This window comes from Crotalus tigris, unplaced genomic scaffold, assembly GCF_016545835.1.
Source record: "Crotalus tigris isolate CLP2741 ecotype Arizona unplaced genomic scaffold, ASM1654583v1 scf7180000018298.210817, whole genome shotgun sequence".
Classification (NCBI taxonomy): domain Eukaryota; kingdom Metazoa; phylum Chordata; class Lepidosauria; order Squamata; family Viperidae; genus Crotalus; species Crotalus tigris.
Window position 1 is genome coordinate 46,084 of NW_024096929.1, and position 12,937 is coordinate 59,020.

The 12,937-nt window shown below is 39.8% G+C and overlaps 1 protein-coding gene across 1 annotated transcript; it reads right to left on the minus strand.

The window, feature by feature from the left end:
- Positions 1 to 638: 638 nt before the first annotated feature.
- Positions 639 to 12,629, minus strand: CALR (calreticulin). Its single transcript, XM_039349549.1, has 9 exons — positions 12,444 to 12,629; positions 9,503 to 9,604; positions 8,989 to 9,192; positions 6,420 to 6,514; positions 5,822 to 6,031; positions 5,532 to 5,645; positions 3,970 to 4,113; positions 2,730 to 2,822; positions 639 to 1,703 (listed from the first exon to the last, which is right to left on the minus strand). The coding sequence occupies exons 1-9, from the start codon at positions 12,529 to 12,531 to the stop codon at positions 1,500 to 1,502; spliced, it is 1,254 nt and encodes a 417-aa protein (XP_039205483.1). The 5' UTR covers positions 12,532 to 12,629; the 3' UTR covers positions 639 to 1,499.
- Positions 12,630 to 12,937: the final 308 nt, after the last annotated feature.

The following is a 12,937-nucleotide window of genomic DNA, read 5'->3' on the forward strand; positions in this document are numbered from 1 at the left end:
AGCTAGCCCAGCTAGGCTGACTCAGGAATTCTGGGAGTTGAAGTCCATGAGTCATAAAAGAGACGAGGTTGCTTACCCTGAGGTTGTTGGACAACAGCTTGAAGCTTGCCAGGTGAGCAGCAGATAGGAGGGGGGGGAGAGAGAGAAAAAGAGAGGGAGAGAAAGAGGAAAGAGAAAGAAAGAGTGGGGGAAGAGGAGTGGCAGACCAAGAGCAGATAGAGAGGGAGGGAGGGAGGGAGACAGACAGAGAGAGAGACCCTTTTGACATCTAAAATGAAAATAACACTGCATATATCCTTTTTTTACCTGTGTGTGTATGTAATTTTATTCTCTTAAAGCATTCTCTTGGTGATCATTGTTTTAATAGTACGGATATTCCCAAGAGTCATATTTTTACTTTTATTTTTAATGTGTATTGCGGCTCCCGGTGTTTTTGTTTTTGGTGGGAAACGGGTCCAAGTGGCTCTTTGAGTATTTTGGGTTGCCTACCCCTGTTCTAGCCTAAGGCCTTAAACGCTACACCCAACCAGCTCTTCATGGGTCCGCTATCACTATGCACAACAGCTTTATAATACCAAAAGCTTTTTGCTAAGCTGCAATTCCTTTCTAACCCCAATAAAGACAACAAAAGATCAGCATTATGGGCCAGACATGAAGTTTAATTTAATAGAAATTTTCTTCAATCTTCCATACATTCAAGTGTGAACAAGTGGGATGACCCATCTTATACTGTTCTTTCCACCTCCAGAAACCCACCCTTCCTTTCTGCCTGAACAACACCCACCCCAATTCCTACCATTATCTTCCTGCTGGGGCTCTACGAACCCTCCCTGAACAACCCAACACCCAAGGAAGTAGGCTAAAAGCTAGAATGCAGAGTTAAAAATTAAATTTGCTCAGTACACTGTGCTTTTGAAGCACTGATCTGTATAATAGGCACAGAAAGTCTTGGGCTAGTAGTGCCTATTCCGACTGGAGTCAGGATTTCTTGATATCAATACCACTGGCCTTACACATGGTATAATACTGGTTGTTTGAATGTAATGTCTTTGAAATCTGGAGCAAGCAGGTCTACCTATGCTACCAAGCCCTCCCATCACCCTACCCAACACTCCCCTGTACCTTCAAAGGATAAAGGCAAACTTTAAATGGACATGAGTTTTGCTTTTTACATCAATTGAGAAGGGCTGGTAGAGGCAAATTTTTACTGAAAAAGTGGCCAGAAAGAAGGGTGAGGGTCAATATAATCCCCTTTCCAAGGGTTGTATTCCTACAATTAGCCTTCTTCTGATGCAGGTTCCAGCCCCCCCCCCCCCTTACACATGTGAATGAGTAATTGATGATACTTGGGAAGGAGTTAAGACAAACACACCAATAAAAAAGAAAGTTCTTGTGTCTCATAGAGACATTACTGTTATCCCCTCTCCTTAGTTGGGTTCAACTGCATGGTACAAGTCCAGGGCAAAGCTTAGCCAACAAATATACCCAACAACCCCCAATCACAGCTCATCCTTCAATGGACCCTCTGTTTCCTCTTCCTCCTCCTCTTTTTCTTCTTCTTCTTCCTCCTCCTCCTCTTCCTCTTCATTATCTTCACCCTCAGGTTCTTCTTCTCCTTCCTCTTCTTTCTTCTTCTTATCTTCTTCTTCCTGCTTCTTCCGCTGCTCCTCATCCTGCTGCTCTTTCATTTTCTTTTCAGCATCCTAATGAGAATTTAAAAGGAAATACGTTATTGAATCAGGGCTTGCTGAAGAAAGCATCACGGTAAACAGGACCAGGCAAGATCTTTTTGATTTCATAAGCATGTAGAGAAACAGATTGAGCAAGAGAGAAAAACTGGCTCCAGGTAACCTAGTGATTTTGCTTGGTTGAGGTTGGTCTTAAAATTGCATCTCCTTAGCCAAACGTATCCTGACAATACACAAGAGATTCTAAACCAGTACTTCCCAACTTCTGCAATCTTGAATGTGTGGACTTCAACTCTCAGAACTGGCTGAGCCATTGCAAAGAATCCTGAGAATGATCTCAAAGTTGCCAAGACTGGGAAACAATGTTTAGACAAACAGACTGACATCACCAGAGCCCTGGTGGTGCAGTGGTTAGATTGCAATACTGCAGGCTACTTCTCAAACCGGCTGCCAGCAGTTTGAGTCTTACCAGCCCAAGGTTGACTCAGCCTTCCATCCTTCTGAGGTCGGTAAAATTAGATTGTTGGAGGCAATATGCTGACTGCTTAGAAAGGGCTGTAAAACATTGTAAAGTGATATATAAGTCTTATTGCTATCTGACAGAATTTGGAGAAGAGTAACTGGCTGCTGTGGAAAACTGAGGACACAAACTCAAACTAATCCATGACGGCATTTTTTACGATTTTTATCCCATTCTTTACCTAACGTATTTCAAGGCAATTCACAAACAGAAAAAAAGCTTTTAAAAGGTTTTTATAAATGTAATTTGCTAGTAATCAAAATGCCAAATATTTTCTGGAGAAACATAATGGGAACTTTAATTTCAGCCTTTAAGATATCAAGTCTCTCACATGTTCATGTATGCTTTCATACAAGGAATGGGATTTATCCAGTTATTACTGGATAACAGCTTGGTTCACATCCATTTCCGAAGTTCAAAAGCTAAAACATGCTCATTTGAGAGCAAGGTACAGATTTCTAATTCCTAACTCTTTATAAAAACCAAATATTATTTCTTCTCTATGAAGAAACATTTCCCACCTTAGTAGCACCCCATGTTTCATTCCCAATTTCTTCAGCAAACTTATCATCATCAGTAATCAGGAAGTTGTCAAAAATTGTGCCAGATTTCACCTAAAACACAAAGAAGAACTGTGTTATATCAAAAGCTTGCCAACGTTTTGACAATTTGTCAAACTAAATGACAGAAATCATTATTCTTTGACCACAATTCAAAGTGCTTCTGATGGCAGTTGCCAAGCATCTGAATTTTTATCGTGTGACCATGCAATGGTCACTGTGAAAAATAGTCATAAATCACTTTTTTCAGTGATGTAACTTTGAACAGTCACTACATGAACTTTGTAAGTTGAGGACTACTGTATAGACTAAAGGGGGACATTTATTTCACAAGTACAACTACAAATAGTCTTCATTTAGTGACAGCCTCATTGACTTTTCAGTTATAAGGGTGATGAAAAAATAATTTTACAATCAATTCTTACATTTACAGCCTTCGCAGATTCTGTAAAAGAATCTAAAATTAAGGTCATAAGCAAAGTTGAGGTTTCACTTAGCAACTTTGCTTAATAACCAAGTTGCCAGTCATTAAACAAGGATTACCAGGATAGCAAATTGCAGATTTAGAAATATATGATTTGCTGTTTAATATACTGATAAAGTTTCAAGTATGTACTTTTGTTGTATTGCACATTAACTTTCTTCTCCATTAGAATAACATCTTAAAGTATTTTAAGTCTCCCAGAATATATGAACTAGAAAAAAAAATCAGGATAATCTATAGTAGTCTATTACTGGGACCAAAGGTTTACTCTTCCAAATTTTCAGGCGTATGCTGGAGCCCATCCTCAGGAAACGTCTCTCTCCAGAATGTGTGCACAGGGCTGTTCTACTGGTTGTATTTATATAGTGCCTGGTTGTGTGTGACTTATAATTGTTAATTAGGGTGTTGACAACAGCCCAGCTCCTTAAGTATCTGGTAAGCTGGTGGTAAATCAGCACTCCTATTGACTGACAAGAAGAGGCCCAGGCTTCAATCATTTCTCTGGCTATGTTTATTCCTGCTCAGCCAACAATCTGAATAGTTGTGAATTGCAATGTAAGGCTATCAATAAATTTGGATCTCATCTAACAGCTAATAATAACAGAAATAATAATTTGTAGTTTTTATAAGATACAATCCTCAACCATCAGGACAGTTACTGAATCATTTGGCTTTCCCCTTTTTAAAAGGTTTGTTGGAAAACAAGCAAGAACTTACCTGCCACAAGTCCAAACCAATAACACCAAAGTTCTCATAAAAGTATAAATTTGAATCAGGGGTATATTCAGGATTATCTATCTCAGGATGAATCCACTTCCCTTTGTAGTTGGGGTTATCAATTTGACGAGGTTTCCATTCTCCCTGTGAAACATTGAATATTTTGAAATGGAAAATTCAGGGTACATCAAATTCTATAGCATATAGGGATAGCAATATCCAGCATTTGCTACTTAAGTGCATATGTGTAAGATTAAATAGCCATTTCCCTTCCGTGGTCTGTCCCAAGTGGGCTTACACATCTAACTGGTTTCCAGTAAGTGCTTCAAAAATTTCCAACGATCACAGGGCTATTCAACTGAACTCTGAAACATTAACCTGGGCCACTCTGGGTTATGAGACACTGCGGAACCTCTTTGCCTTGTGAGCAATTTGCCAAACACCCTGAGGGGGGAAAAATGTTCATATTCATACCAAGCTGGATATCAAGACACGACAGGGCCTCATGAAACGACAGAGGTAATGGAGGTAATGCAGGATTCTTTCGATCCTGCAACATATCTAAGGAAATTTTCTGAAAAGGTGCTCAGCTACCTTATAATTACATCCCTGATCCTGAATACAAGCAGTCAGAAAGATCATAACACCAGAGACCCAGCTAGTGATAAATGCGTCAATAGGTAAGGGGTTATGAAGGAACGGATGGAACAAATGGACTGCCAACAACATAGTATCCTCAGCAGTAGACTCCTGAGGCCAGAATAGCCCTTATTCTTTGTGAGAACAGATACAAAATTTCTTCTGCCACATGGCTTTGAGAAGTGAGTTTTACAGAAGATAGCAAATTTTAATATTTATGGTTTTTGAATGGTATTGCTGCAAGTTGTTTACAGTCAGGTGGCATACAAGTGACTGTAACAAAAAAGTTTCCATAGAATCCATATTTTTAAAATAAAAGGCTTTCTTTAAAAATAAACAATTAGTGGAAACTTTCTGTAAAAAAGGAGGACTCTTTTATAAATATCTCTCTCTTTTTTAATATTTTATTAGGTTTTATAAGGACAAGGAAGGAATGGGATCAGTATAGGTATTAGGTAGGGTTCAGGAATAGGGTTAGGGTAAGGATAGGTACAATAATGGGGTTGCCCCCAACAATAATTCTATGCTTTAGCAAGCAGACTATCATCCGGGTACAAATATTAAATAATGTAATGGTAAATAGCTATAATCACTAGGAATAACAGTAATCATGAAAGTAATGATTAATCAGTAAATATCATTCATCCTATTAAATTTCACGATCCTTTCTTGCTAGATCGTATTGCTAACCATTGATAAAAATTTTCCCATGTTTTAAAATAAACTGAGTCTTCTTTCTCTTTAATCTCTAGAGGTAATCTATCCATTTCTGCACATTCTAAAATTTTCGTTATTAAAATCTGGTCAGATGGTAAATTTTCATTTTTCCAGAATTGGGCAAATGCTATTCTCGCAGCTGTCAAATAAATATCTCTTTTTAAAGCCCACTTCCTAGTCACCTACACAGTTTAAACTATTATTACCTTGTATTCTGGATTCTGGATTACCGGTGGTTCCCACTCCCCATCCATCTCTTCATCCCAGTCCTCGGGTTTCTTGGCATCAGGATCAGCAATATGTTCTGGTTTATCCCAGTCCTGTAATATAAATGGAAAAAAATCACTGTGCAAATTCTATGTATTTTTTTAATCCGACCGTTCTTTGGTCTTCAACAAAACATAATCCATTTTCTTGACTCTTTGATAAAACGGATTTTGGTTAGGTTGTTCTTGAGTGAGAAAAATATAGTTATAAGCCATTAGCACCTACTGACCTCTGGTTTTGTATCTTCAGGATCATCTATCTTTGCTCTTTCATCCCAGTCATCTGGTTTCTTTGCATCTGGATCCTTAATTTTCTTTGGTGGCAAAAAATCCCAGTCATCCTCCAAGCTGCCAGACTCCACTTTATTGTTGTCAATCTTAACCTCATATGTGTTATCAGGTCGAACAATGAGGGTATAGAGATGGCTGAATTCATCATCCTATCAAGGAAATTACTGTTAGCAAATTCTCCTCTCTAGCTAATTTTGGTAGTTATTTGTTTTCCTCCATGCTCAAAGTTAGTTTCATTACAGTTGCCATACTACACTGCAATATCTCTCTTTGGCTGTTCATTATACAACTTACCACCTTTGTCACTCTTCTCTGATCATTTATCATTATATGTTTTATTTATGAAATTAATATGCCACCCATCTCATTATCCAAAGCAACTTGGTTGGCATACAATAAAATCATAAACATTAAAATTAACAAGAATTAGATAAAAAAACTAGAAAAATAACTGCACTGCTAACTTTCATAAATATTAAAGTATTCATGGAAAGGAATTCCCATTCTCACCCCCACCTCCCAATTCCAATTACTCACTTTACAGCGAATATCTTTATTGATCAGAACATTTTTGCCTTTGTAGTTGAAAATCACATGTACTTTCTTGGTACCCGGACCACATATATCAGGACCTAAATTGGAAACAGAAACATCCAGCTGATTCTGTATTGAGACTTCTGTGTCACCTCTCAGAAATGCAATTCATTCCATCAAGCCTTCCCCACTATCAAGCTCTAGGACTTTTAATTACTTGAAGTACACCACCAGCATTACTACTGTATACATCTTTTATTCTCACAAGGTAATAGAATAAGCATGCTTTCAACAATAGAGTATACATTCTTTCAACCTGGCTTGCTGTTCACGGTTTAGAATCACTGTCAAGGGTGAAAGTTTCAATATCCCAAAAAGTACCAGCTAACTAGAAAGACTATTAACAATGCTACTTACAGCAGTGGTTCTCAACATTTTTTAATGCCGCAACCCCCAACTGGTCGTAAGTCGAGGACTACTCAACCGGTCATAAGTCGAGGACTACTCAACTGGTGCAGCACCGTTTGCAGAATGGGACTTTTGGCAGGCTCAGCAGGGCAGAGACAGCCTGGACAATTCCTATTGGCTTTTGAAAGCCAATAGAATTAGACTCTATTCAAGGGAGTCTATTCTATTGGTTTTCAAAAGCCAATAGAATAAAAGGGAGTAGCACAGCTAAGGAAAAGGGGAAAAAATGGCGGACTGCGTTGTTTGGCGACCCCCGTGAAATGGTCGTTCGACCCCAAATGGGTCCCGACCCACAGGTTGAGAACCACTGACTTACAGCATTAATGGGTTCTTCCTTGTAGAACATAAACTATTAAGTGCTGAGAGGGCTAACTCCACAGGAACGCAGAAAATCTTTAGCTAACATTAGAAACAGCTGTCCATAGTCTAGCCCACAGGTCAGCAACCTGCGGCTCCGGAGCCACATGTGGCTCTTTGAGCCTTCCCCTGCGGCTCCCAGCCTCCTCTGCCTTTTGCAGAGACAGAGAGAGGCACTTGCGCTTCCCTTCTCTCTCTCTCTCTCTTTGTGTGTGTGTGTGTGTGTGTGTGTGTAAAAAAAGAGAGTGGACTCATGGTGTTCTCCAAGAGCTGAAAAGCTCACTGGGCGGAGCTCCTCCCTTTGCTGTGTGGAAGCAGGAAGGGCAGGAGAGAGCTAGCTAGCCCAGCTATGCTGGCTCAGGAATTCTGGGAGTTGAAGTCCATGAGTCATAAAAGAGCCAGGGTTGCCTACCCTTGAGCTTGTTGGAGAACAGCTTGAAGCCAGCTTGCCAGGTGAGCAGAAGATTGGAGAGAGGGAGGGGGGGAGAGAAAGGGGCGGGAAGAGAGAGAGAAAGAGAGAGAGAAGGGAAAGAGAGAAAGAAAGAGTGGGGGAAGAGGACTGGCAGACCAAGGAGGGGGGGGGAAAGGAGAAAGAGGGAGAGAGAGGGAGGAGAGACAGAGAGAGACCCTTTTGACATCTAAAATGAAGATAACACTGCATATATCTTTTTACCTTTATGAGATATATATATATATATGCATGTATGTATGTGTGTGTATATGTGTGTATATATATGTGTGTGTGTGTCTGTGTGTGCGCGTGTGTGTATGTAGGTCTTTGGTTATTCGGGTTTTCTCCTGTGTAAAATTGGAAGTGTCTTGGTGACGTTTCAACGAAGTCCCATTCATCATCTTCAGGCTGGTGCTTTCGGCTTCGCGCTTCTAGGAGCAGTGAAGCCGAAAGCACCAGCCTGAAGATGACAAATGGGACTTCGTTCAAACATCGCCAAGACACTTCCAATTTTACGAAAACCCGAATAACCAAAGACCTACATACAAACACCCGCGAAAACCTCAGAAAACATGTATATGTATACATAATGGTAAAAAAGGATATATGCAGTGTTATCTTCATTTTAGATATCAAAAGGGTTTTGCGGCTCCCAGTGTTTTGTTTTCGGTGGGAAACGGGTCCAAGTGGCTCTTTGAGTGTTTTGGGTTGCCTGTCCCTGGCCTAGCCCTTCTTACCATGCAAGAGCGTGACGATGTACTGCACATTATGAATAATGCTATACATATGCTTGTGAAAGTGATGAGAAAGATAACTAAAACTGGATGAACAGACGTGTCTATTTGTGTAAAAGCTGTAGGGTAGCTCTGATTCCCGTCACAAGTACTATTGTGGACTACTTATCTGAAAGGAAAAGTGGGATGGGAGGAAATTCACTAGTATACAATCTAATTTATTATCAAGGAAAGACAAATGTCATTCCCGAAGACATATGCTATTCTAAGGACAGATTTCATTAACCAGACTAGATTTTCTCAATACAACACAACATCACACAAGTCTGGCAATTATTTCCTGCCCTGTTTAATAGACATTCCTATGATTACCTACAGATTCTCACGAGGATATTTCGTACTCTCCAATTTCATGAACTCAATGGTTGATGGTTTTCAAAAACCATCTTACCAATTATCGTTAAATAATGAGCATTCTCTTATGGTAGTTAATGACCACAATAACATTAAAGATTAAATGCCCAAGCAACTATTTTCCCTCATGTCCCAAGCAGCCACGCACCAAACATGATGTTGTATTCAGAATCTCCATGCATGTCTTCTTGCTTCAGGGTTGAAGGGAAGAGTTTTACATATCCACCTCCACAATCAATATTTTGCTCATGTTTTACTGTGAACTGCACCACAAGAGCCTTGTCCTTGTTGCTAAAGGAATCAAAGCTAGCAGATATGGCATAGAAACGTGCATCCTGGCTTGTCTGAAGCCCTGGTAAAAAATTAAAAACACAGTTAAGTCCTTTGCCTGGTATAGGGGTACTATACTGATTACAGCCCTTAAGAAAAAAGACTACCAGATGCACCAAAATAGCAATTTCAAGTACAAAGCAGTGCATCAAATATTAATTAGATAAGAATCAACTTATTTGCTATTCAAATATCATTCTGCTATGAAGCAGAACAGGCAACATGAACAGTTAAGTAACTGAAATCACTGACCAGTTTAATAATGCATAGCACTATGGCCTCAGGACCAACTGCGACTTATTTACAATCACACAATTGTATCATCATCTTACCTTTGTCCTTCTCTGCATCTCCATAGAATTTGCCAGAAGTAAGTACGAATTTTCCATAGTCTGATTTATGCTTTGATTCTACCCAACGGCTTGTCCAAGCATCTAAAAGGAGAACAAGGCAACATAACTTGAATCGGAAGAATTATAAAGATTCAAAGTACATTATTTGTGTAATGCTGGAATACTAACATTCCCCAAAGTTTAAAAGGCAAGGCAAAGATGTCTTCCTAAGTGATGGCCTTTGCTCTTTCTGCAGTTTCAAAGAGTATGATTTTTGCAACAAGTTTATCTTTTTCCTCAGTTTCTATGTTGTTTTGGAAATATCAAAATACAGGAAATACTTTGTATCTGTAAAATATTACTACTGGAGAAAAAAGGCCCATGATTCTGGTTAGTTTTATACCAGTCAATATCTCTCCTGAAGTAAAGGCAATTACAAAAATATACAAATCTACAGAAAGAGGGTCAGATTGATCTAAATTGAAGTTCTTAGTCATGAATCCAAAACTATGATTTATTGATCTCACTATTCTTTGATTGCCAAATACAAGTAAGATGACATAAAAGGATAGATTTATATTAACTAAGCAGATTTCAATTCTTTCTTACACTGCACCAATATCTGAAAATATATTACAGAACATTCTGTTATGTTCAACTTTGCAGATTCAAAGAATGAATTTCAGAGATTTTTCCCTAATTTGATCAACCATAGGCATTTTGATTTCCCATTTGTGGTAAATGTGCCTGCCAGTTGTTATAGCATTTCTCCTACTCTGTTGTCTGCTGCTGGTTTTTTTTCTGGCTTACAGTTTGGTTATTTTTAATAATTGTTCATTACACGCATACTGTTCAGAGAAGATATTTAGAAAACTGGTCTTAACTTTTTAAATCCTAACAGCTCATTTCAGTAAGGCCAACTAATGCTACATCTGTGTAGTAAAAGCACTCATAGTGGAAGAGTTTTAATATTATTCTATGGATAGGTTTATTCATCAGTCCCAATGAATATTATGGGGTTTATCTTTGGGAAGATGGCATATGCTGTGGTATAGGTCATCAAATGGGCCTTGTTTTGAAAGATAGCATAAATATTTTAAAGAAAAATATAGGCACAAGAGGCATCAATTCTTATAAATGTTTTATGTCAAACAAATATTCAATTCAGTGCAGCATATTTGGATTCTGTATCAGAGATACATCATCAAAAATCAATGCTATAACTGCCATATAAACTACAGGTCATCCTTGACTTACAACCACAATTGAGCCCAAAATTTCTGTTGGTAATGAGTTAAATGAGTTTTGCCCCATTTTATGACCTTTCTTATCAGTTATGTGAATCACGGCAGTTTAGTTGTTAAATGAATTTGGCTTCTCCACTGACTTCGCTTATCAAGTCGGAAAAGGCAATCACATGACTCCAGGACACTGCTACCATCATAAATACATTCCGGTTGCCAAGTGTTCAAATTTTGATCACATGACAGAGGAGATGCTGCAACAGTTGTAAGTGTGAAATCGGTCATAAGTCACTTTTGTCAGTGCCATAGTAAGTTAAGGATAGCCTAGGTGTTACATATTTTGTCACAATGCAATGGAATGACAATGCAGGACTACTCAAGGTATTAACTTAGCTATTTAACAGAAGCCTACACTTTGCCATTTTCAGTATTCAACAATGGGCGGTTTGTGTGTTCTAGAGATATCCCATGGTGATCTATTTAGTCCATGTTCTGTGTCCCCATGGCCCCTTCTGATTATGGCTTAATTATAAAGTCTCCAATGGATCCCTGATCTAGGGTAGACACAACAAGTTATCACATCTACTGCTAAATGTTCCTCCTTGACAAATTTTCAACATCTGATAGCACTTCATCGAAGTATTTTTAAGAACTACAATCGAATTCTTTCCCTCTTGACATATTTATCTAAATGTCTGTGACATGATCACTTCACCCTTCACCAGAATCGCTACTTTAATATAAAATCCATGGCATAAACTCAGAATAGATACTTAGATGTCTTCTCTACTGAGATACTGGGCTTAAATAGAAAACAAGGAAATCTAAATATTATAATCTGTCTCCAATTTACTTCACGAAGAGTTGATAGGGGATAAAGAGGATGAAGCAAGTATACACTGCCTTGAGCTTCCAAAGGAAACCTGGGGAATACATTAAGTGAGCAATATTTCCACCCATTTTAAACCACTGTATACCAATTCTTGATTCCATATTCCGAATTTTTTTTTAAAAATTCCTATTATACCACATTAGAACCTTGAGCCACCTATAAATACTTTTCCTCTTTTAAGGTCATTAACCCTACTCTCATCTCTTCCTCCTGTCAATTCAACGAGGAGCCACTTTGAAGCTCGCCTCCTTCACAAAATCCCACAACCCAGCCTCCTGCCGCGTGCACCTGACTAGATGCAATATGGGAATGTTGTTAATCTACCCATCGCGTTAGATCACGGAGATATTAATTTGCGGACGATTGTAAGAACTGCTCAAAATTATGCTGTTGTAATTAATACATCGTCCTCAAAAACCTGCAGGAACAGTACGACTTCCTGAGCCAAAAAAATACGGACAATCTAAAATGGCCGGGAATGGGTGGGTGGTGGGTGCGTACACGCGAAGGCGAGAAACAGAAACCGACAGTGCTTCCAGCACGTAGGCATATACCTTCATCCTGGCGGCACTCCCAAAGCCGCCCAATCTCTGCCCATATGTCTCCACTCCCCCTCCGGGCCCGGAGTGACTTGCTCGGATTAGAAACCCAACCCAGGATTATTCTGCGTTAAGATCAATGTTCTAAAAAAATAATTGGACCAACCAATCTTCGACCAGATACTCCTAATTTGCATGTCGTTAAAAACCTCTCCCCATCTCTGCACCGCCACCTCCGCCCCAGTCAACGCTGGACGGCCTCTCACCTCCATCCCCGAACTCCTCCCTGAAGTACTGGGTAGGTCCAGCCGACACCAGAGCCAGCAGAGAACAGAAGGCTAGAACACGATTCATTTTTGTCTCCGCTCGGGGAGAGGCGCCGGGCTCTTTAAGAAGCACAACCTCCGCCAAACTACCTGACAGCGATGACCGAACAACTGCAGCCGGCTAGGTACTTTCGCCACGTTTTTATAGCGCCCTCAGTGGAACGCCTGCCCTCGCTGTCTTCTGATTGCGCGTGCTGATCCGGACTGGCATTACCATTGGCCTGCAGACAGTACGGCGGGTTGGACTGCTCCTCCGAACGTTGGCGTCCCAGATGTCTGCTTCCTATTGGATACTGGACCTGGCCAATGAGGCACGACCACGCGTTCGGGGTGAGACCTCCCCCCCCCCTCCGCCGTGTGTGCGTCACCGTTTCTTTTGCACAACCCCAAGTGTGGCTAACCACTTTTAAAGGGCCAGGTGGAGAAACGTTTAT

Coding starts and splice junctions, on each gene's coding strand:
- CALR (XM_039349549.1), bottom strand. CDS start 12,531: ATGAATCGTGTTCTAGCCTTCTGTTCTCTGCTGGCTCTGGTGTCGGCT. Junction 6,032..6,419: donor ATAAAGATATTCGCTGTAAA/GTGAGTAATTGG, acceptor TTTCCTTGATAG/GATGATGAATTCAGCCATCT. Junction 5,646..5,821: donor CTGAAGATACAAAACCAGAG/GTCAGTAGGTGC, acceptor TTTATATTACAG/GACTGGGATAAACCAGAACA.